At 42.0% G+C, this 21,801-nt stretch overlaps 1 protein-coding gene across 3 annotated transcripts in view; it reads right to left on the bottom strand.

Moving 5' to 3' along the window:
• Positions 1-339: 339 nt before the first annotated feature.
• Positions 340-21,801, bottom strand: part of SAMD12 (sterile alpha motif domain containing 12) — a 161,609-nt gene continuing 140,147 nt past the window's right edge. For 2 of the 3 annotated variants that reach the window (XM_057415218.1, XM_057415220.1), the window contains one exon: positions 340-837. In XM_057415218.1, coding sequence (XP_057271201.1) covers positions 815-837 — 23 coding nt within the window. In that variant the 3' untranslated portion in view covers positions 340-814. Of the gene's footprint in view, positions 838-18,058; positions 18,131-21,801 lie in introns of all 3 variants that reach the window. The other variant, XM_057415217.1, reaches the window with a different exon arrangement.

Below are 21,801 nucleotides of genomic sequence, written 5' to 3'. Positions count from 1 at the left end.
TTGATATTTGGTGGATGAGAGGGAGAGCAGACACAGTGTCCTACAGCTCATTCAACCTACCCTGTTCTTGGCTACCTTTGAGCCAGCTGTTCTCTAAGGTTCAATAAAAGAAGTCACATCTCTGCCACGTGCAAATCTATCTACACAATCTACTGTGAACTGGTGAAGGGATGCTAGGAGTGGGCTTCAGTTTGGATGCAGTCTCAGCACATATACTGAAACGGATTCTCAGTATGTTTAGAAAAGACCATTATATATATATGGACTGTGCTAGTTCTGTGCAGAAAGCACATATGAAGTGCTGATATCGTTTAACAGAATACCATTAGACTGCAAAACTAACATATACAAGACGCTTACATTCCTATCGGGGTGTAATATTGTGAACATATCCACTGAGATTGGAGAATTGCTGTAAGTTTTTCCTAAAACATCATGCCATCTGCATACATAATAAAAGAATCCAGTAGTTGCCATGCTAAAACAGGACTTCTAGTGAAGGGCATAGACAGTCCCCTAAAGGGAACTCAAAAGTTATGCACAGTGATGAGAACTGGAAGAGATTTTCCAGCTAAAGGTCTGTCAGTGACCATTTTCACCAAATTAGCACTGGATATTATGCACCACAGTTTTCCTCCACAGCAAACCAGGTCTTCCCAGAATGCATCATTATGAGAGGGCTGATTTTACTTCAAGTTTGTCTTCAGTCCTCCGTGGTCACCTTCTGGCAGTGCAATTTATTATATATTTTTCATGAAGGAAAGTTCACTTTCATATCAAGTGGCAGGACAGCAGCTTTAGAGGCTGGAAATGTTTATGGAGAGCTCTCTGCTGGGGCTGTAAAAAACAAAAGAGAAAACCAAAACCAGTCAGTGAGTATAGAACACAGCAAAGGAATTACCAGGTATCTCAACCACTATAAAAAAAGTCAGGTTTGAGCTGAGTAAATGTGCTTCTGCTGAAAAGACAAACTATTCCTAGAATATATATTGTGGCCCTGGTACTTTTTTAATCAGCTTTACTCATCAAACTCAGTGCTTAATCAATTCCATAGATAAATATACAGTGCAGACCAGCAATAATTTGTACGATTTAACAAATCCTACTTCAATTTTATTGCCTTATGTGAAAGCACTGCTTACTCTTCCTCTACTCTCAGTCCCAGAGAGCAGGCTGTTCTGTTTGGCTGGGCTTGCATTAACTACCGAAGGCTTGATGGCCAAATGCTGGAAAGGCTCCACCAAGTACCAAAGTAGGAGCTGATGTTCCCTCACCATTTCTGATGTCCAGTATGGTGAGAGTTGGCCACTGCTGTGCAGGAGATGTGCAAGCAGCTCATCCACTTCCTTACCCACTTCAGACCCTATAAGATAATCAGGGGGTTGCAGAGAGTTTCACTTTCCCTACTAAAAGCAGTAAAACATGCTCAGTTTTGGTGGCTGCTATTCCGTGCCTGAAATCCCTTGCAAAGCTGTAAGGGATGCACAGCGAAAGGACAAGAGGTAATGGGCACAGGATGGAACAAGAGAGATTCCAGCTAGATACAAGGAAAAACAAATCTTCCTAGTGAGGGTGGTCACATCACGGAACAAGTTACCTGACCAGGTCCACAGCTTAACCAGAAGAGGCCCTGAACAACTTAACTTGTCCCTGCTTTGAGCACAGTTGAGTGAAACCATGTCCAGAGGTCTCTGTCAGACTAAGTTCTTTAATGATTTTCTGATGGGGATTTGTGCTCCCTCTTTGGCCTTTCTGACCTGGAGATGGGTGTCCATGCAGGACTGCTCACGCTGAAGAGTATTCAGTCATCTGTTCAGCATGCAGCAATGAAAATGCATGTAAACCCATCACAGGCTTATGCTAGCCTTTGGAGCCAAGAAGCCATGCAGAAACACGTTCACTCTGTTATTTCAATGTGCTTGGACACAGCTTTGTTTATCACAGAGCCCTGACCCATCCCCTGTTTTACTGACCAGCTCTGACCACAGCAGTGCTGGGACAGGTCTCATCAGGGTGGGCTTTGCACCCTGTGCAGCTGATGTCCTGCTTCCTGTATATGTGTCTATACGTGTGGGAAGAGCTGTATTGTTATGTTTTTTGGGGCAGGTTCCAAACTGTGAAGCTAATAGGATGCTGGTACTGCCAAGGCAGCATTCACATCAGCTGAAACTCAGGTTGGCAGTGGATTTCTGCTTCTCACCCCTTCAAAATCACACCTGACGTGCTCTTCTGGGATGGTGCAGGTTGACTGGCTCTGCTAAGCTGTCAGTTTGCCCATATTTGCTTCTCTGAACCCCAAACTCTTGCAGCAATGCACATGAAGGTCTGATCAAGCAGGGAAAGGATTCAATGTTAAATCAGTAGATGCTGGAAGAACAGTGAGTAAGATAAAAAAACCCACACACCCTGCCATGAGCACTTTACCCCTCAGTGTAAATATGTTCTATGAAATAAACAAACAATAAAACCAGTCTCCTTAGCTATTTCCTTCCTTATGTGGGCATATGAACCTGATAAAAGTGCTACTTTCGATTTCTGTTTTTACAGCTGGCTTGCTTTTATTCTCAAGATTCCCTAGTGCAATGATCCCACCATCGCCTACTATCATCTACTACACGAGATACCCAAGTCAGTAGTGGCCTGAGAAAGATGCACGTTTGGAACCCAGCAATTGTTTTATTCTGTAGATGAGCATACGGGAAGGTTTTGAGCCTGCAGCTGGTCTAGACAGATAACCGACCACATCCCCCAGGGCAGAAAAGAAAGCAATGGTGACATTAAGCAGGTTTGAAGATAAAGGGGAAATCTGGGGGAGGAGGTTTTACACTTGGAGAGAGGCAAACTGGTACCTCACATCAGAAGTGTTTGATTCCAAGTGAACTGGAGGATATCTCCCATCTGTGTGGCATCAGCAGAGACGTGCCTGTTTCACAAAGAGGAAACAGGAGTTTTTTTGAGGTTAAATAGCTCATCTGCTGCAAAGAAGGGTAAATTTCAAAAGCTCTACCAAGCAATAGAAAATACCTTGCCGAGCCACAAAGTTGCAGGACTAAAGTAAAATGGGTAAACTGGCTCATTACATCAGGTCAGGCCTCAGGGTTGTACTTTGAGCTGAAATTCTCCAATCACTCATTGTCTCAGCCATTGGCTTGTACTTGTGCATAAGCTTGACACGAGCCAGCTGGCCCTTCAGACAGAAACCCACAAACAAGGAGAAATGGGGACTGATCCCAATCTGAGCTCCATCCACAACCACTTCCAGCCATGCAGAACACCCAGCAGAACCAGTTGGCATATACAGTGATAATGGTCAAGGGAATAGTAGTAATTCTGCTAAGCTGCATTTAGAGCAAGCACACTGAAGATTTAGTGGTTGTCTAGCTCTTCTCTTCTTTGTCTTTTGAGGACACGGTTTTAGAATCACTTACTCTTCCTCATTCCCTATATAATTTTTGGTGCCCAGCTGGAGACTCCTCTAAGGACCCTGCTCTTCTAACAGTGCGTACCCAGCACTCTCTGAAAGTCACATCTTTTTAAAAGGTATCACAAATGAGCAGTTGTCTTTGAAAACCTTGCCTGAGACTGTAAGCTCTTGGAACAAAGACCGCCCTTTGCAGGGGTTCCTATGCTCACCAACACAACGGTGTGCAGATCTAATCTCACATGACATTTTCAAGAAGCTGCTGTAGAAAGACAACAGTTATTTCAAAGTCAGAGATGTATTTTATTTTTGAGCACCTGTGCTGTGTGATGCTTTTCTAACTGGAAAAGGCACACATTTTTCATTCATTTTAAACATGTTAATTCAGCTCAACCTAGTGCTATTACCTACGTGTCACATTTTCATAATTGAGGCACTCTGATAAAGAAAACAAGCGTTTATTATCTTTGCTAACAGCTGTTCCTTGAAGGCCAGTGAAAACCTGCATGCAGCTACATTTACTAGTATTTTTTCTGTGTCAGAAAGGCCACACTTCATGCTTCTCATGGCACTTGAGACTTGATAATACACTGTACAATACTGCAGACTTGTTGCATCTTGCTACTTGCTAGTTAGAGATATCGCTACCCTTGAAGAATTTTGTACACTGGCAAAAGGAAAAGGCTGGCAGCCCACTTGTAGGTTTACCTCTTTATTTAATGTGCATTGAATCCTCATCACTGAGCTATGAGAGCATGAGCTGTGTCTGTGAGGCTCATGGAAGCTCATGTAAAAAGAAACTACTTGGGGAGCTGCTGATCCTGGTCAGTCACCATGGTGGAAGGAGGAAGGAGGATTAGCAGGGGCTGGGAAATGCTGGCCAGCATTGGCAGGGACAGGAATAATTTGTCCCATGTCAGATGAGACGGAAGCTGTATCAAGAGTTTGTTTTCCCTCTGTCATAAATCCATCGCATTACTGTTGTGGGTGGAGAGCAGCACCAGTTCTTTTAACCTCCACGGAAATGCACCTATAGCTGCATATCCTCATTACCTAACACGTTGCTGATAAACAGAGTCAACAGCGCCAGAGATCCAAGGTTACCTCAGACGTTGGCACACTTGTACGTAGCTGGAGCCAGCGGGAAAGAGGTGGCAAAGCAACACTCACCAGCCTGCTCCATCCACCTCGGAGCAGCCCCACTCTTACAGGCAACGAGTCAAGCCTCAGGGCTGCACAAAGACAGCAAGCTGCCTCGCTGCGAATGTCACAGTCAGCAGCCTCTGGTAAGCAGTGACACATTAATCAATGGACTGAATGCAACACCCAGAGCTGAGAGAGAAAACAGAGAGGTGGATGGGTTTTGATAAGACTGCCAATTTTGTTTTGATTCCCAACCACTCATGTCTTGGTCTGGCTTGCCTGATTTCCCCCTCAGTGCTAAGACCTTGTAGCTGATACAGACTTGAAGGTTATCTAATGTTGTTTTCTAGATGCAGTGTTAATACAGTAGAAAAATACCAAAACTTTCCCTTCACCCCTACTTTTAGTGAGGACATTTTTGTCATGAACTATGCAATCTAACCATGAAACAAGACTTTTTTTTGTTCAAATGATCAGGGACATTGATGTATCATCACAAGACTCCAGGAGCAGAGTCTTTAAAACATATGGCAGCTGACACGTGAGTTGCTGTTTCTGTAGGGATGAATTCAGGGTTTCTTTTTTTGAAGACAGTTCTTCTGGACAACTTTCTCCCATAATCAGGTACTCTAAATCCTCCTGGATATAGTTTTAATATCTGTTGATAGAATCACCATAAATATGCTACTGAATAAATATTCACATATGAGATCTGTGGAAGAGACTTTACATGCAGTAAACTCCTTGGTGTTATTTATGTACTGCTATACTCTCAGTGTGAGCGGCCCCAGATCCACACAAGGGCTGCTGGCAGCAGCTGGCATGCAGCTTGAGCACAGCCTGCTCAGGCACGGCGCTGTGCATGACGCTGCCTGGCGCACTCTGAGAGCCCTATTAAGCCACTGCCAGTACGTGGGTATGCGGGATCCTGGCTCGCTCGCAGATCCGCTGTCTAGATCGGTGGCAAAGCTCGTCTCAAGGAAGGCTTCAAAAGGATGCTTGGTGCCTCAAGACAGATGATGAACATTCAACAAGGTCGGGCAAATCCTTTCCCCTATATTCTGACTCAAGATAAAGCTCACTTCTTGTGTGTGATGCTGGGCTCTATAGCCTGCATCAGGCAATTCTGAGATGAAACATTTCTGGGAGAATGGATGTCATGGCAGATGCTCTCAGCAGGTAACCTTCTGAAAAGCCAATTAGTCAGAGGTTATTGCAGCTGCTCTGTGGAACACAGTTGGTTCACACAGAATGGGTTGAAAATGTAGTTGTCCAAAATGTGTTTCACTAAGCTGTTCAATGCCTTCAATAGATTAGCCAAGAGTCTCTTCATGAGTCATGCACAACTCCAGACTTCCAACCAAAGCAAATCTCTCAGCAACTTTACTAGGTTAAACAAAATGAGGACACACATTGATTCTGTGTACAGATCATTTATGCAGGAATTCTGGTTCCTTGCCCCTTCCTTCACAAATCAGAGCTCGTGGTGGACAATTCTCTAAAGGGCTTGAGCTCACACTCCAGTCTGTTCTGAAAAATACCTTAAAAGCCTTTTAATGCCTTCTGAGCTCGAGTTCACAGTGTTAATCTGGAAACCTCAGGAAAAAAATCTGTCCCGAGAAAGTATGTCTTTTTTATGCCTCAGCCTAACCAGCAGCTGGAAATTTCACCAGCGTATAAATCTAGTTCAAAAATCAGGCAAAATCCTGGGAGAGACTCTTTCAAAGTGGTTCATTCATCTCTACTCAAGATACATCCCACCACTTACCTGCTGTTGCAAAGAGACAAAGAAAAGTGAAAACATGTCTGCATTTGAACAGAGGTAACAGATACTGATGATTTCCTTGAACGAACAAGCAGTTGGTTTGAAAAAGCGCACGCAACCACTTCCTCAGTGTTTATGGCTTCTTTCAAAGAATTCTGTCCACCAGCATCCTTCTCTAGAGACTCAAATTGTGTAGCACACAGAAAGGTTTAGAGGAATGCAGTGCTAAGGAGTCTGATAATCTCAGCTGGTGCTGTCTTAAACTGAAAATGCATATGTGATTGCTGACTTCATGCCTTATCATGCATATCTCTCACTGCTTGCCTGTGTTCTTGATCTCACAAGTCCTTTTGGGGTGCTCTGCAGGAAGCGAAGAAGCATGTCACAGATGAATAGTCTTCCACACTCTGTGGCTCTAAATAGCCATTTGCACTACATCATCAGCCTTTGCATATCTATTGCTTTCAAGAGCCTGGGGTATATTATGAAGCACCAGGAACTGTGCAAACTGAGTGAACTTAAAAAAGACGCAGTCTGAAGTGGTACCATCAGCATGCAGGCAAGGTGATTAAGCACACAGTCCCAGGTGGCCTGCAGTGCCTTTGTGGCTGCTCTGCTTGTCACCTGGAATTTGTTCTTGTGTTTCTTCTACAGATTCTGCAAGACACTTTCAAGCCTATCCTGTTCAGAAGCATGCAGCAGTATTTGGGAATTAATTCTGTACATTATATCATCCTATTACTTGCTTTAGGATCTTCACTGAAATATGCATTAAATTAAGAAACATAATCAGATGAAACTAAAGACTTCATTAGAAAAATCAAAGTATTATAGCAAAAGGGTTTGGAAACTTTCTGGAGCTGCAACTCCCTCACTGCTTATGCAGAGCTTATGCAGGATTAGTAGGTGGAACAAACCATCCACCTGTAGGGAGATATTCACTGTGAGGTTCCCTGAAATGAAAGTTTCCATTCTATGAAGTGTTTAACCAAGCAAAAAGGGCAATTATACCTCCTAAAGCCACCTGAAAGACTGCACATATGCACACACACATTTACCACAAAACAAAACAAAACCACATCATCAAGTCTACAAACTCAGCCCCCACCCTTCAAGTAGCTGAACAAGTAACTTTATTTAGCCCTCTGGATTAATGAATTAATACACACCCTTTGTCTGTATAATTACATCACATCAACAAAGTTTTGCCCAGGACCCTTGCCTTGCTCTGAGCACCAAACAGGCAGAACGCAGAGAAAGAACATTTTGGTGCCATTTGGTATCGCTTTATCCTTGCAGCTCAGCCTGTGGCCTACCACGTTTAATGTACAGTGTCCTACATCTGAAAAATAATGATTGCTATCCTCATGGACTCGGTGTCCAACCATTCTGTGAAAAGAAAATGCCTCAATTTCAAAAGACAAGAGTGAGAAGAGTGCATTATTTTAGAGCTCTTAGTTAGGCACAAAGATAGCTACAAGGCTGCACTTGGTGTCTGTCCAGCTCCTGGCTCCAACACCAAGAGCTTCAGGCTGTCAGAGTTCTGTGGGTCTCCTGAGGTAGGTGAAAACCCTATGGAGGAGTGAGAGTTTGGAATATGTACTCTGGGTCTGGAAGCTGCAGCTACAAGGAGGAGTACAACAGGACCATAAAGATGGCAAGTGTGACCATCTATGCAGACTTCTCAATGAAGATTTGATTATACCTGAAAAATGTCTCTTACTGATTGCCATCTGAAGGCCAAATCAGTGCACCATCAATGCTACAATCCAGCATGGTCCTCCATGGCCACTGGGTTGTCTGGATAAAAGGCACTCACAATTTTATCCTCATCAATCTGGCTGTGACCAGGACAGGGAACTCTTCCCAGACATCCTCAGAAAGTTCTACAGAGAAATTAGCATGGTGTATACACCACTGCTGCTCTAAAAAACAAATCAGATCAAAGGCTCCAGTCTAATTCTCCCAGCTGCAGGACCAAGGCCAGGGAGAGCACTGCAGTGAGGGAAGCTTCTGTCTGAAACAGAGGTTCTCTTCCACCCCACAACTGATGCTGTGACAAGGCAGGCAGCAGAGATTGCTCGCCACTCTGCAAATCAAGCTTCATGTCTCTGTCTGGGCAGCTGGAAAATAGAACTACAGAGATCAAAATGAGTTACCATCTCTGAAGAGCTCCCTAGGTGATTATTAAGACTATCTTGATATATACCCACTAGAGACCCTAGATACCAGTAATGCTGCCTCTGCAGAAGGCCTTGATAAATGAAGGATGGGTTGATTGTATCAAACTGGTTCTTAAATCAGGCGTGAAGTCCAAGGCCTGAAATGATATGGGTTGTATTGACCATAGAGCCAAGAGAAGAAGGCATTAATGAAAAGATGACAGGTATGAAACAAAGAATATCTAGCTAGTGTTCATAAAGATGATCAGTCATTCAAGTTTTTGGGGAGTAATAATGATCTTAGCATACAAACTCACTGTTCAGTTGCAAATTCTGCTTTACTCTGATTTGTCCCTTTTCCATTATTTCAGTTTGGAGTTTATCCAAAGCACCTGCACATCTTTCTCTCTCTTTTTGCATCACACACGTTCCTGAAAATACAATTGCACAAAAATGTATAAAACTTGCTTCAGACCACAGCAGCTCTTCAGTATGCTGCAGAGGTGGTGCTGTATTTGGTTGCTGCCATTCCCATACCAATAGTCTGTAATGTCCCCCTTTGTCCAAATTAACTGATATGGACCATGTCTGCAATGTGTTGCATGTGGGTCCTGTGGGACAGATTACAGTCCTGTAGGACCTGCTGGAGCACTCCACATTGCCCTGGCTGTCTGCAAAGCCAGTTTTCCTTCCAAGGGAAGCCTATGCCTGGGAAGATGCTACACTCCCTGTCACCCCCTCACACATAGTCATCACCAGTCAGGCTGGGCATCAGGGCTCAGGGAAGGGACATGCTCTCAGGTGCTGCAGTGGAGGCCTATCCACTGTAAATCAAGGACAGGACTTAGTGGCAGAAAATAACTTAATAATAGGTAGAAACTGACCTTTAAAAGTCAGAAAGAAGGGCATTGCCATACTTCAACAGAGGGGTTTGGGGATAAATGTCATATCAGGAAAAAGACTTTAATTTGTCATGGGGATTCTTTGATAGCAGAGCATACCAGTATGGACTGATGGATGCAAGAAAGAGAAATATGCAGCAGAGCAGCAACTCAGTGGTGAAGGTGAAGGCCTCAAAGTGGAACAGCATCAGAAAAAGCTATATACCCTATCTGCTTCCCACCTGGAAGCTTGTCTTTAAGGTTAGAGATGTAAATAAATAAACTTGCATGGACTTCTGAGATGATTCAATGGTACTTCTACACATAGCTTGATTGAAGCTAGTGGGGTATTTCCATGCATAACCGCAGACTGCAAAAGCAGATACATGCAAATCACAGCTAGAAGTGGGATAGGAGAATCCATCCCTGCCTGTGCTGAGCTATGAGAAGTCCCTCTCCAGAGCACCAGCTCTGAAGCTTCTGTGGTGGTTGCACAGACAAGCTCATTTCACCCATCCTAGACAGGTAACCAGTTTACTCTGGTTATCCAGGCTTCTTTGACAAGCAGTGGAAAAGGACAGGGCCCTTAGAAGTGACCCACCTACTTACTTGTCACATTGGATAAATGATTCTTTGGCAGCTGCTCTCTTCACTGATTATCAGGAAAGCTGAATGGTGAGCTCAAAGTAGGTACCCAGCAATTAAATGGCAAACAAGAGGTGACAGGAATTGGAACTTCATGCCTAATTTGATTGTTAAAAATTCCAATTAGCATGTGAAATGTAGGTACCGCAATGATCAGGATTAGCATGTTTAATGCTTACGTTTCTACCGATATCAAGAATGAGACAGATTCCAGTGAGGGATAAGAGGCCTAAATTCCTTTGAGGCCTTGGATATTGGAATTTGACAAGGAAATTACACACTAAATAATCTTCTTAGAAATTCATACACACAACTGAGATAATGAGATGCTTCCTGCAAACAATCCACAAAGTACTGAAGTTTTTTAGCGGAATTATTTACTCAGCACTATTGGTATAATTTTGCAGCTGCATAATTTATAGTGTCCATGTTGCCAAATTGTTTCTATTTGCCACTGATTTGCTTTCCGTTTCCACAAGCAATATATGAACCAATGGACGTTGCAGTAAAGGAATTCACATAGGTAAGTAAAACTAGAGCAAACAAAAATCATCCTTTGTTTATTATTAAACACCTTCCATATTTTAGCTATGGTTGGCAATTAGGGGGTAGGAATTTGTAACTGGAGAAGTTCTACCATTTTATTTTGGACCAAACAGTTTATCGCAACTCATGCGCAGCCAAACTTCTGTGCTTCTAAAATCAGGGGGAAACACCTAATGGGATGTGGTGTTTCTCTTCCAGTGCCAGGAAAGTATGGATCCCAATTCAGTTTCTGAGGCAGGCAGGCAGGAAGGAAGGAAGGAAGGAAGAATTTTTGCTACTGGAGCACGAAACAGCTTTTGGTTAGAAAGAAGATGGACAAGATTTTTTAAAAACCCAAGTGATTTGCACACCAAAGTCTCCTTAGAAGTCAACAAGGCTTTGATTTCCAAGTCACTTGTGAAAATGTTTTCTGATGATTCTTACAAGTCTTCTACTATTTATCCTAAACGAGTGCTGACACATCATTCAAAAGCAGACCTGGGGCTGCAACAAGTTCTGGTAACCCCTCGAGACATTTCTAAAGCCTCACCCACAAGAGATTTGAAGCTTCTGGCATGTCCATATGTCTGAAATCTTCAGTTTGCATCATGCATTTGTGTATTTAGGATAATGAAGGGTATGCCTCTGTGAACACATTACTGCAAGGTAACCGGCGTCTGGATATACAGCAGAACAGATGCTCTACTCTAACTGTCCATGTGTATGCCCTTACCCCGTGGTAAATGCAAGGCAGCTCGGTGCATGGTCACTGAAAAAGAGGATTCAACACATCTTCAGCATTGACACTCAGTCTTCCAGTAGCCTCAATCAACTTGCTAAGGTAGCAACACCATCAGATTTGCTTTACAAGCCCAGCCACTATCACAGACTGCCCAATAATAAACACTGGCAGGACATTTTCTGCTCCTCCCTGTTTAGGCTGCACCAGGGTGAGTGCATCAGGAAGAAATGGATGCTGGCACTTGTTAGATAGGAGGTTAGATAGGAGTTTCTGTGCCTTGCTGAAGAGGCTATATTTAAATATTGTACTGATAAAATGTCTAAATGGAAAAAAAAAATGAAGTGATGATATTGCAGAGACTGCAAAACTAAACAACAGCCTTGTCAGAAAAGCAGTGTGAGATGTTCAGGACCTGCCACTTAGTTCACTCCACTAATAAAAGGATTTGTCTCAAAGAAAATCCTAGATTTCAGCATTCTGGAGTTTGGTTGCAAAGGGTGGGAACCGAGAGATCTGTAAACGTGCTAAATATCGACTTCTTAATGATACTGTCATTCAGCTTCTACTTTCAGTTCTGAGACTACAAAGAGAAATGATCTCACCTCACTAGGGCGTAACTACAACATGCTGCTACAGCTCAGGCCCCCCTGTTTTTTACAGCTTTCTCTGGTTAGAGGCTCCTGTGAGATTAGTGTATCTGCAGCCCTAATGGAGCATCCTGGAGAAGTCTCTGTGATCACCATAGCACCGCCTGCCAACAAGAACTTTTGTCTCTAACCTCTTGGCCCAGATTCCAGATGAGAAATTCATTCTAATATCTCAGGAAATGACATCTCCTGATATCATTGAAAGGTGTTTCTTCATTGCACATGGATGTTGTGCATTGCTATTACACAGACCAGGCCGCTCCAGTGAGCACTTCTAAATCCACTGCTATAAATCCATCCCAGATTTTCATCTTGCAGATTTTAATGGCTTTATGTATTTAAAAAAATAAATAAATAAAATCAGCTTTCAAAAAAAGCCTTTTTGCTTCTGCTTCTAAGTCTTCAGAGTTTAACCAGTAAATAAACTGTGATATATCTGGTTAAAAAGTAAGATTGTTGAAGCTGGTATATAAGAAAGGTGATCCAATAGTTCTGCCCTTCTCTCCTGGAAAGTGGAAAGCAAGTTTTCCTTTGTGGCGTAGCTTCCTATGATAAAGTATATGGTATATGCAGTGCTGAGATTGAGAACATCCTTACTTATACTCCACATGGTATTTTTGGAATATCCACCTCCTACTGGAGCATGCTCATTGTGTGTCCCTCCAGGACGCCTAATGGGAATCGTTCTGTTCACCACCAAGCCAGCTTTCTCTTTGTACCTTCGTGCAATGGAAAGAGATTCCCCTTCTACCTCTGAGCTGAAGACCATGGCTCTGCTTCCAGCATGCACACAAGACTGGGAGCACGATTCCTTGTGATGAATCATGAAACTCTGGAGACAGAGGTGGTCCTCCAACTCTGCTTCCCTTCCTCCCCTGCCCTGCTGCTGGGCCAACCCTGCTGCACAGTACAATGGACCTGTGAAATAAACTCATGAAAAAAGCTAGACCAAAGCTTTAAACTTTTTCATTTCTCAGATCAGCTTTATCACTCCCCCATACCTAGAGCAGTTCTGGCAGTGAGCGGGGAGGAACGCCGCGGGCAGCAGCAGGAGCCTCTTCAGCCATCTCTGCAATTGAAGTATTCATAATGTGGAGTCCTATCTTGTGTTTCCCCTAATGCTGACTATGGTCTCCCAAAGAACATTGATGTTTAACTCGATTTAGAAAGGTAATAAAGAATGAAGCCAGCAGTCTGCGAATGGATAGACTGTGCGGTAGATAACAGGCACAGCTAATTCTGGTTTTAAATAACAATAGGTGCAGCAGACCCACTGGCAACAGCCACAGCATTTCTCCACATTATGCATTCTCCAACTTTTCTTTTGCTACTGGAGGGCCCAACTCTGCAAACTATTTTTAGTAGTGTTACTTTGTCAGTGCCCAGCCATGAATCGGGGTCCCACTGTGCTATTCAAACACTTAACTAAAGGCTGGTTTCTACCCAAAGACTTTGAAATTCGACTTACAAAAATCCCATGGGTTTAAATGGCAGGAAGAACTACATTAGCAGTACTTTCTTTTATGGTCTTTTATTACTTATTTTACTAAATATTATTTACTTCATTTGCAGCAATTGGAGTAGAATGATGAAAAAATTGTTTCCAAGCAAAAGACTGGAACAGCTCTGCAGTACTGCTGATGAAATAACAAACCATTTCAGGGAAAGAACCTATAAGCACTGAAGAGCCCAAAATGGCATCTGCAGAGCCACAGCAGTATTGTATGCAAATATATAATTTAGTAGTTTTTATGTAACCTGGCTATTTTGCAATCACAGAAGTAGGGATTAGACAAATGGGGCATATGCCATTTGTAAAGAAAATACATAGGAAAAATATGCACTGCAGTTATAGTCCTGATATTTAAATTTAGATACTCAGTAAACACATTGTCAGCTAACAGCAAATTACTCAGTTTCATTAATGACACTGATTTGGAGTTAACATAGAAGATACAGAAATGAAAGTCTATATATGTACATGCTCTTTTAAAACAAATTTTAATGAATGGTGATTATCTCGCTTTTATCAAGGGCTGTTCATTCAGGCGTGCTTTACAAACCAACTGCACAATTGCATACTCATTTGCCCATGAACAAAGAGTTTACCGTGTCTATCGCTAGACAGCCATCATCTCTGGTGTGACAACATGAGGTGCTTGCAAGCATGCACAACACTTTTAAACCACTTTTTGCCCAATAAATGCAAAATATAGACAGGTTCTCTGCCTAGGATCCAGACAGGCTATGTGTCTATAATAACTCTAGCTAAAATGCCACGTGAAACATATATATATATATCACAAAGTCTATCAGTCATGACTACATATATAAAATAATCACAAGTGATTATGACTAAATACCTACTTTCTGCAGATCCAGCAACTCATCCATACCACCACGCTGAGATATCATTTGCAACGACCTTTAAAGAAAATGACCCCTATTCCCAGAGAGCAGACTGCCTGCAGGACAAGTGTCCAGGATACGAGCTCATGATTGAGTGGCTAATATCTCTGCACAACTTCAGTTCACTTGATCAGACATGAAAAACAGGTCTGAGACCCTGTTTTCTACCCCTTGTTTTGAGATTCTGCTTCCAAAACCTTTGAAGCAGCCTCTACAACGCCTGATAATGTTCTCCATTAAAGCCAAGGCAAAGGCGCAGCCTTCTATGCTTCTGACAGCCAAAGCTTAATTAGATCTCTCCAAACGGTCTTTAAAATCTGTGGTAAGGATCTGGATCCATTTTGAAACCACACCAAATCATCTACCAAAGACCAGGACAGAAGTATCACTGATACCTGTTCCCCATCACACAACATTATCTACTTACATTATATATAACACATAAAACCCAAAGTCTAACTACCATGCTCGGCATTTCTGGTCTGCTGTACCAGCAAAGGTCTTGCAAATGAAAGAGTGGCCCAGATTCATCCAACTATTTTTAGACACCTACTGCTGATACCTACGGTTCCGCCTGCAGACTTCCTACACAGTGAGTGCAGAGCTGGTCCCTGCCTGCTGTCCCCAGCCCCAAACCTGATCACTCTCAGGAAGAGCCTTACTGCTGGCTACAGTGGGAACATGGAGAAACCTGGGATGTACCTGCAGGTAGACAGGGCCTCAAAATTTATCTAGTAATACATAAGAGCAAGGTTTTCATTGAGAGAGTAGTTCAGTTGGAATGATCATCTGGTCCAACTGTTCAACTGTCCAACTGCTTATCTCAGTTAACAAGTGAGAAAATGAACTGTGAGCTGTGCTGCATCTACTAAGATGCTGCATCTACTAAAGAGCTAAGGGGGAAAAAAAGGCTACAAAACTATTTTAGTTAGCCAAGGCTGAATGTATGGATCTGAATACACACAGGGAACAGATTTTTTGAGTAAGGAGGTGCCATTTTTACATACTGATGAGTAATAACACACTCTAAAAATGTTCTATAGAGTTTGTGAGAGACAGAATTAGTTTGGTAACTTTGCCTTTGGAAGATCATGGCAACCACTAGAAAGGTGAAAACCAGTCTCCCTGGGTCATTTCTATAAAGGTTTCTGATAGTAGCTTGGCTGGTGCTCACTCCTCTGCATGGCAGCAGAATTACTGATTTTGCTGGGAACATCCAAGACTCCTTTCTTAATACCAAGTTATGACAAATCACTGTTAGTTCCAGTGCTTGCTATAAATTGTGTTAAAATCTTTATTTGATATTTTAAGGACCAGACAAAGGATTTGGAGGACTGAAATGGAAATTGTGCCCTGTTGACCATTTCTCTTGTTAATTCCAATACAGGTGCTTTGATTCTTCAACCTCTCCTTTCCCTAAATAAAAACCTGTGAAGGTCTGATACCAGCAATTTGCAGCTGTAAAATGTCCTTCTGTGACTGCACAGCAAATCACCTCAGCCTTTTCTGACTGGCGCTAATGGAGCTTTCACCACCCAGAAGCACATCCATCCTAATGGGTAGTAGCTTCCAATCCTTTTAGTCTTTGGGACTTTATGGTCTTACCTCCCCAGCCCACAGAATTTTCTTAGTGTAAGAAGAGGCCAAATCTTATGCACAGAAATGTATAGATACACTATGATTGAGGAATTAATGACTTTTCCAGCACCTAAAAGCATGACCTGTAACCCTGCTGCATCAGGGGTTAGGCAGTAGCTGGTTTCTAGTGTCATCAGACACCTTTTCCCTGTGTTACATTTTTGGAACAGTCTGCAAACTTTCAGCCATTTAATATCGAACGTGAAATCAAATTATATAAATAGCCAGGCTCTCACTCCAACAGAAACATTAAATTCAATTTGAAGGTAGGATATGTAGATGGGAAAAGATCCTATTTGTACCTTTAAATGTTTTTGAGGTGTATTCCCCCAAATCTGCCCCTTGAGGATGAATCAGGAAAACACCTCTATCTATCTATCTATCTATCTATCTATCTATCTATCTATCTATCTATCTATCTATCTATCTATCTATCTATCTCTCTATCAGATATTTGTCTTATCTGTCTGTGTTGGCACTGATTACTGCATACACCCACACTGTCAGCAGTTCCAAACAAAAACATTCTTCACTATTCCAGTTCATCCTTTGTGTGTCACGATGTATACCAGACTTACCCCTCTAAGTCTGCATCTAAGCATGTCTTTTGTCTGTCCTTATTCTGAGTAACACTTCTGGGAAATCAGCTCTTTGATTCCAAGGTAAAACCAAAATGGAGATACTTCACCAGGGATGATTTATTTGACAACACACTTTCATCTCCATAACTAGTCCATGCAAGCCAAACTCTTGAAAAAAATACTTTGGTTATTACTATTGCACCTGAAACCTACTGCCAATTCTTGTGGGGTTTCTGCCATGGCTTTTTCTCCCTCTAAATAAGCCCGGCAAAAAACAAAACAAAAACCCAACATAGACACCCACAGAATGGTAGGGAAAAATAACTTCACTTCTGTTTTGCAGACACACTCAACTGTGGTAGTCTCTTTAGGTTCATGAAAAAGGAAGTGAGCAAAATAATTCTGGGTAACTACAAAGGAGAACAAGCATAAATGTGTGTGTGTGTATATATATACACATATATATATAAAGGCTAACGATAAGAGAGTTCCATCATGTAAGTTATACCCTAAACACAAGCTAGCAGACAAATTAAGTGGATGCATACTCTGTGTATACATTAATGTTGGTATTAGACCTCTAAAAAATAACTTCCCATTATGCACTCCTTAAGCAACTATATATTTGGTTGGCACTTGCATGCCAGTGGAAGGACTGAAACAGCCAATGATATGAATTGTTGTTAAACTCAATTTAAAACAATTAGATCTTTATGCTAGCTGAAATTCTTTACTATCCATAATCAGCTTTCAGCTCTAAAATCCAAGTCACCAGGATACATACATAACTTACATTATTACACTGTAAGACTGTGGCTGTAGAAGAATATTAAGGAGCAACCCTTGCCAGAATAACACTAAATAATTCCTCTCTAGTTAAGACTAAAATTATGGCTAGGAGAAGAGTAGAGGCTTGCTAATTCACTGTAATGACTGGGAGATCCACAGCAAATTGCTGAATTTTGCAACTGAGAAACACATTAAAAAAGCAAGTATAATTTATCACAAAGTGCACTTTGCTCATTTATTTTGACAACTGTTGTTTAAATTATTTATGCCCTTTCATCATGTACTAGTAAATGTACTGTAGTGTGTTTTGTAAAAATAGTCATCAGTGAGATTAGAGTAACATAACATCCGCTATTACCCTTTGCTTGGAGGTGAGCAGAAACCAGCATTTTGTGCCTTGCCAATGCAAAATGGGGTTTCAGAAAAGGGCTGTGTTGGTGTTTCTTGGGCTTTGTTTTTTTGTTTAAGCAATGCTGAACCTACAGCAGCTCTCAACTGTTTCAAACATCTGTATTGAAACCCAAGTGATAGGAACTGAGTGGTGTTACCTTGAAAATGAGCCACTTAATAAATGCCTTATTTAAAGGCTTAAAAATGTGATATTAGGATTCTCCCATGGAAATCTCCATCAGTGCCCACGAACAACGCTCTGAACCTGAACACAAAGTCAGTAGGACCTTTGCTTGAACAGGCTGATGGACATTACCTACTGCTTCAAATTGATGCATCTTCTTTAAAGGAAGAGAAATTTTGCCTTCTCTTTGTTCCTATTTCAGGTCTATCTGGAAGAACAAAGCAGAAAGCCACACCTTCCTCTCCTGAGCTGTGGTTTGACTTTACAGACTTGGATTGTGGGCATGATATAGAGGTGAATAAGTGCAAATGAGAAAGGAGAAATGTTAAAGCAGATTTGGCTCTAGTTATTCCTGGAATCAAGTTATGTCAAGACTATGAAACACTCAGGGTGTTGGCTGGAGTTGCATCACAGTCAACCTACGCTGATGAACACCATGTACTCAGGAAACAAGGCAGTTGGGCATCTCATGAGGATTAGCGCAGCAGACTTGCCAGTGCATGTGCTTCCATCCGTTCTATCAAGTATTGCAGCACTGAAGAAGGAAGAAAAAAAAAAACAGAACCCAGCTCCCCATCTCCCCATTAAAAGAGTAGCTATTGTGAAAGATGTTGGACTGACAGCCTGAATTAAGGATGTGAGGGGTTTTGCGTTGGTAGGTAAGCAAGGTACCTTACAGGAGATCTTTGGAAGGAAGCTGGAGGACTTCTGGGGTCCTCCTTCCTCCATTACATACAGAAATCAGATCAACCACAGTCCGGCCTTACAAATGCATTCACCTCACCTAATTTATACCTTGATTAATGATGTTTATTAATTGCCTTTAATTACATTAGGTCCCTGAATTAATGATGGTGCTGCTCAATTAGAAGTGTGGTTATGCTTGGTTATCTGTGCCTCAGCAGATGCTATGAATCCAGGCCCTACAGTATTACCTTCTCACTTAGACACTCATGACTGAAGGTACTGAATATCCTTTCTGCATATTCAAGGCTGAAAAAATGGCCTTGAAAATGCTCATTGTGAAATCAAAGTTATTCTCTCCTGAACCTAATAATTAGCGAGTGAGCTTTAAGATGTGTTTGGGTCTCTAAAATCCCCCCAGCCAACTGCAAGGGAGAAGCCAGCCTCTCCACAGGACAGAGGGAAATTCTGGGCTCCAGGAAAGCTTAATACTTAATTCAGGGGGTGGATGCTTTCTTAAAGCAGAGTCATTAAAGCTGTAATTAGGGGAAGGGGGGGAGAGGAAAAGTGGTGAAAAAGATTTACTGATAATCTCACCAGTCATGTGCATCAGCTTCCTGTCTGCTGACTCACCTTTAGCTGTTTAAACATGTTTCCTTCCATTTTTAACTTCTTGTTTTGGGGTTTGTTTTTTTGTATTTCTTTTTAATTGGTACAAACTTGTCTGCTTTATCTGGTAAGATGCAAAGTCACATAGGCCTTCATCCTGCTCATTTTTTCCTCCCAGTTTCTTCTGCCTCCCTGGATTTTTTGTCCCTGGAAACTTAACCAGAGTTTCCTCTCGGATGTAGCCTGTCTGTAGGGCACCCGCAGGCAGATGAAGCAAGTCTGTTCCATGCACTGCAAATGTTACAGCTCATCCAGCACGATGTTTTTGTCTGGAAAGACACTTTCAGATGCACAGGTTTCCAAGCAGGAGAGTTAAATTTAACAGCACGGTATCTTCACTGCCAGGGGATGGGTGCAGCAAAGCCTGTGGTATAGACCAGTCACATTTCCAGTCAAACTGAGAGCAGCCTCATGAATGTTCTGCTCAGACTTAACTCACATTTCTGTACCATTTACAGTAAAAGCCATAGTTAATCCTTCCCCTGCCTCTTCCTCTGTTCTCTTCATATGTGTAAATAAAGGCAATTCAGTGACTGCCTTTTACAGAACTTACTCCTCTTTTGAATGGGATGAGACAGTTGTGGATGTCTCAGTCTTTTGCTTCCCAGATGGGACTCCTCCTCTAGGAGCAGGAGGACCTGCATAAGCCTGAGTCTTCTCAAGGCAGGGCTGAAGACAGGGCTGTTAGTAATGGAAGCATTTGGACCATGCTGTTAGATTAGTCTTGGGCTGTGGACTGATCTTTTTCTCCAGATATAGCCAGGAACTCTGAAAGATGAGCAGTTTTGTAGCCCTCAGAAATACCCACACTCTGGAAGTGTGGGTCCTGCGTGATGCCTGGAAGCCTGCTGACCACAGTTGGTCTTGTCTTAGTTGCCTCTCACCAGCCTCTCACAACAACCCTGGCTCCTGGAGGCTGCAGCCACTTTCTAAATCCCTGCTTTAAGCCATAGATCTACCGCATTGACACTTCTAGACCTTGTGTGTAGAGGAGGCATTGCTCTTCTAACTCCTGGCTGGATCTCTTTAAGATCAGGGTAAGATCACAGCACAGTGTCTCTAAAACAGCCCAGGACTAAAAACAAAGACACCACCAGCTACCATTAGCTAAACCAGGACTGCAGTGGTAGTTTTGTGCACATAACACTGCAAATTATTAAACACTTCAGCTATAAATAATAATAAACTCACAGAAGCAAATCGTCTTAATGTCTGCAAAACTCAATTTTAAATTTTAGGTGCAGTTCTCTAGTTAAATTACAAAGCACTAAACCTAAAATTAACTTGCTCTGGGCAATCTTAAAATAGTAGATTGCTGGATCTAAGCTTATGGGTGTTCTCAGTTAAATGCTTCTGAAGAAATATAAAAGTGGTTTATTACATCTATAATTACAGCAAAACTTTGCCCTGTACTTTTCTTTCCTGGCTGGAGGAGACGAGTTTGGATGTATCATGTGAAACCGAGCACTGAATATCAAAAGGACAGGGATCCTGACTGCATCTGAGCTATCAAAGCTCTTGCGATAAACCTGATATGGCCTTATGCAGGATCATGCAAGTTTGTCTCTTCTGCAAGACTACTTATAGGTGTGTACAAACACACACACATATGCATTTATATATATATATGTGCTTATGTGAACACACACATTTACATACATACAGGTCATTAATCCTGAAGAAAAGGAACTTTCAGGGCACATTTAAAAATAGATGCTCACATACACAATTACTTTTCAAAGTATTCTCCTTTTCCCATGTTTCTACCCTCATTTTGTCCATCAATAGTTTCATTTTCGTATAAAATTTGAGACCCTGATCTTGATGATAAAATTCCATCCCAGATGATAAAATACACTGCCAGAGAGCATGGGATATTGGCAATATTGTCAGTCTGGGCAGAAGACGAGAGTCAGATTCCCCTCCAGAAAGCCATGAGGCTGGGTGAAAAATCAATAGGAGGGATTGATCTGCTTTCTGATTTTTCAGTTGTTAAGAGTCACATTTCCAAGCTGTTCTCTCTGGACCATGAAGGGGCAGAAACTTCTTTTTCACTGCTTAATGAAAGCTGAAAACTCGTAATTTCACATGCCTTAAGAAGCAGTAGCTCGTAGAGAAACACCAACTACTGTCACAGCCATGATAAACCATATGATTGGCCACAGTTTTAAGATTTTGAGGGTTGAAATGCTACCTCTGGCAGCAAGTCATGCAGACAGACTTTTAAGCAAGGCATGAACTGTAGAAAAGCCTGGAAAATCGTTTTATCATAAGAGAAAAGCCAGACTGTGGCTATTCTGTAAGGAACTCAAATACAGCGTGGATATTCTGTAAACTTCTGCAATGACTGCAGCAATCACAGTTTATTTTTAAATTCACCTGCTTTAACCCAGTACAAGTAGAAATATTTTCAGTTCGAAGATTCTTCTTGGAGGAAGTAATGCAGCTGATATCCTGTGCTCTTCCATGGAATCAGATGTCGTTCCTTGTTCTTGATTGCATTTGCTTCTGTATTGCAACATTTTA

Source organism: Pezoporus wallicus, unplaced genomic scaffold, assembly GCF_028554395.1.
Source record: "Pezoporus wallicus isolate ANWC-B61680 ecotype Strahan unplaced genomic scaffold, APGP_CSIRO_Pwel_v1 contig_3812, whole genome shotgun sequence".
Lineage (NCBI taxonomy): Eukaryota > Metazoa > Chordata > Aves > Psittaciformes > Psittacidae > Pezoporus > Pezoporus wallicus.
The sequence above is the reverse complement of the archived record's forward strand: the minus strand, read 5'-3'. Positions and strand labels throughout refer to the sequence as shown.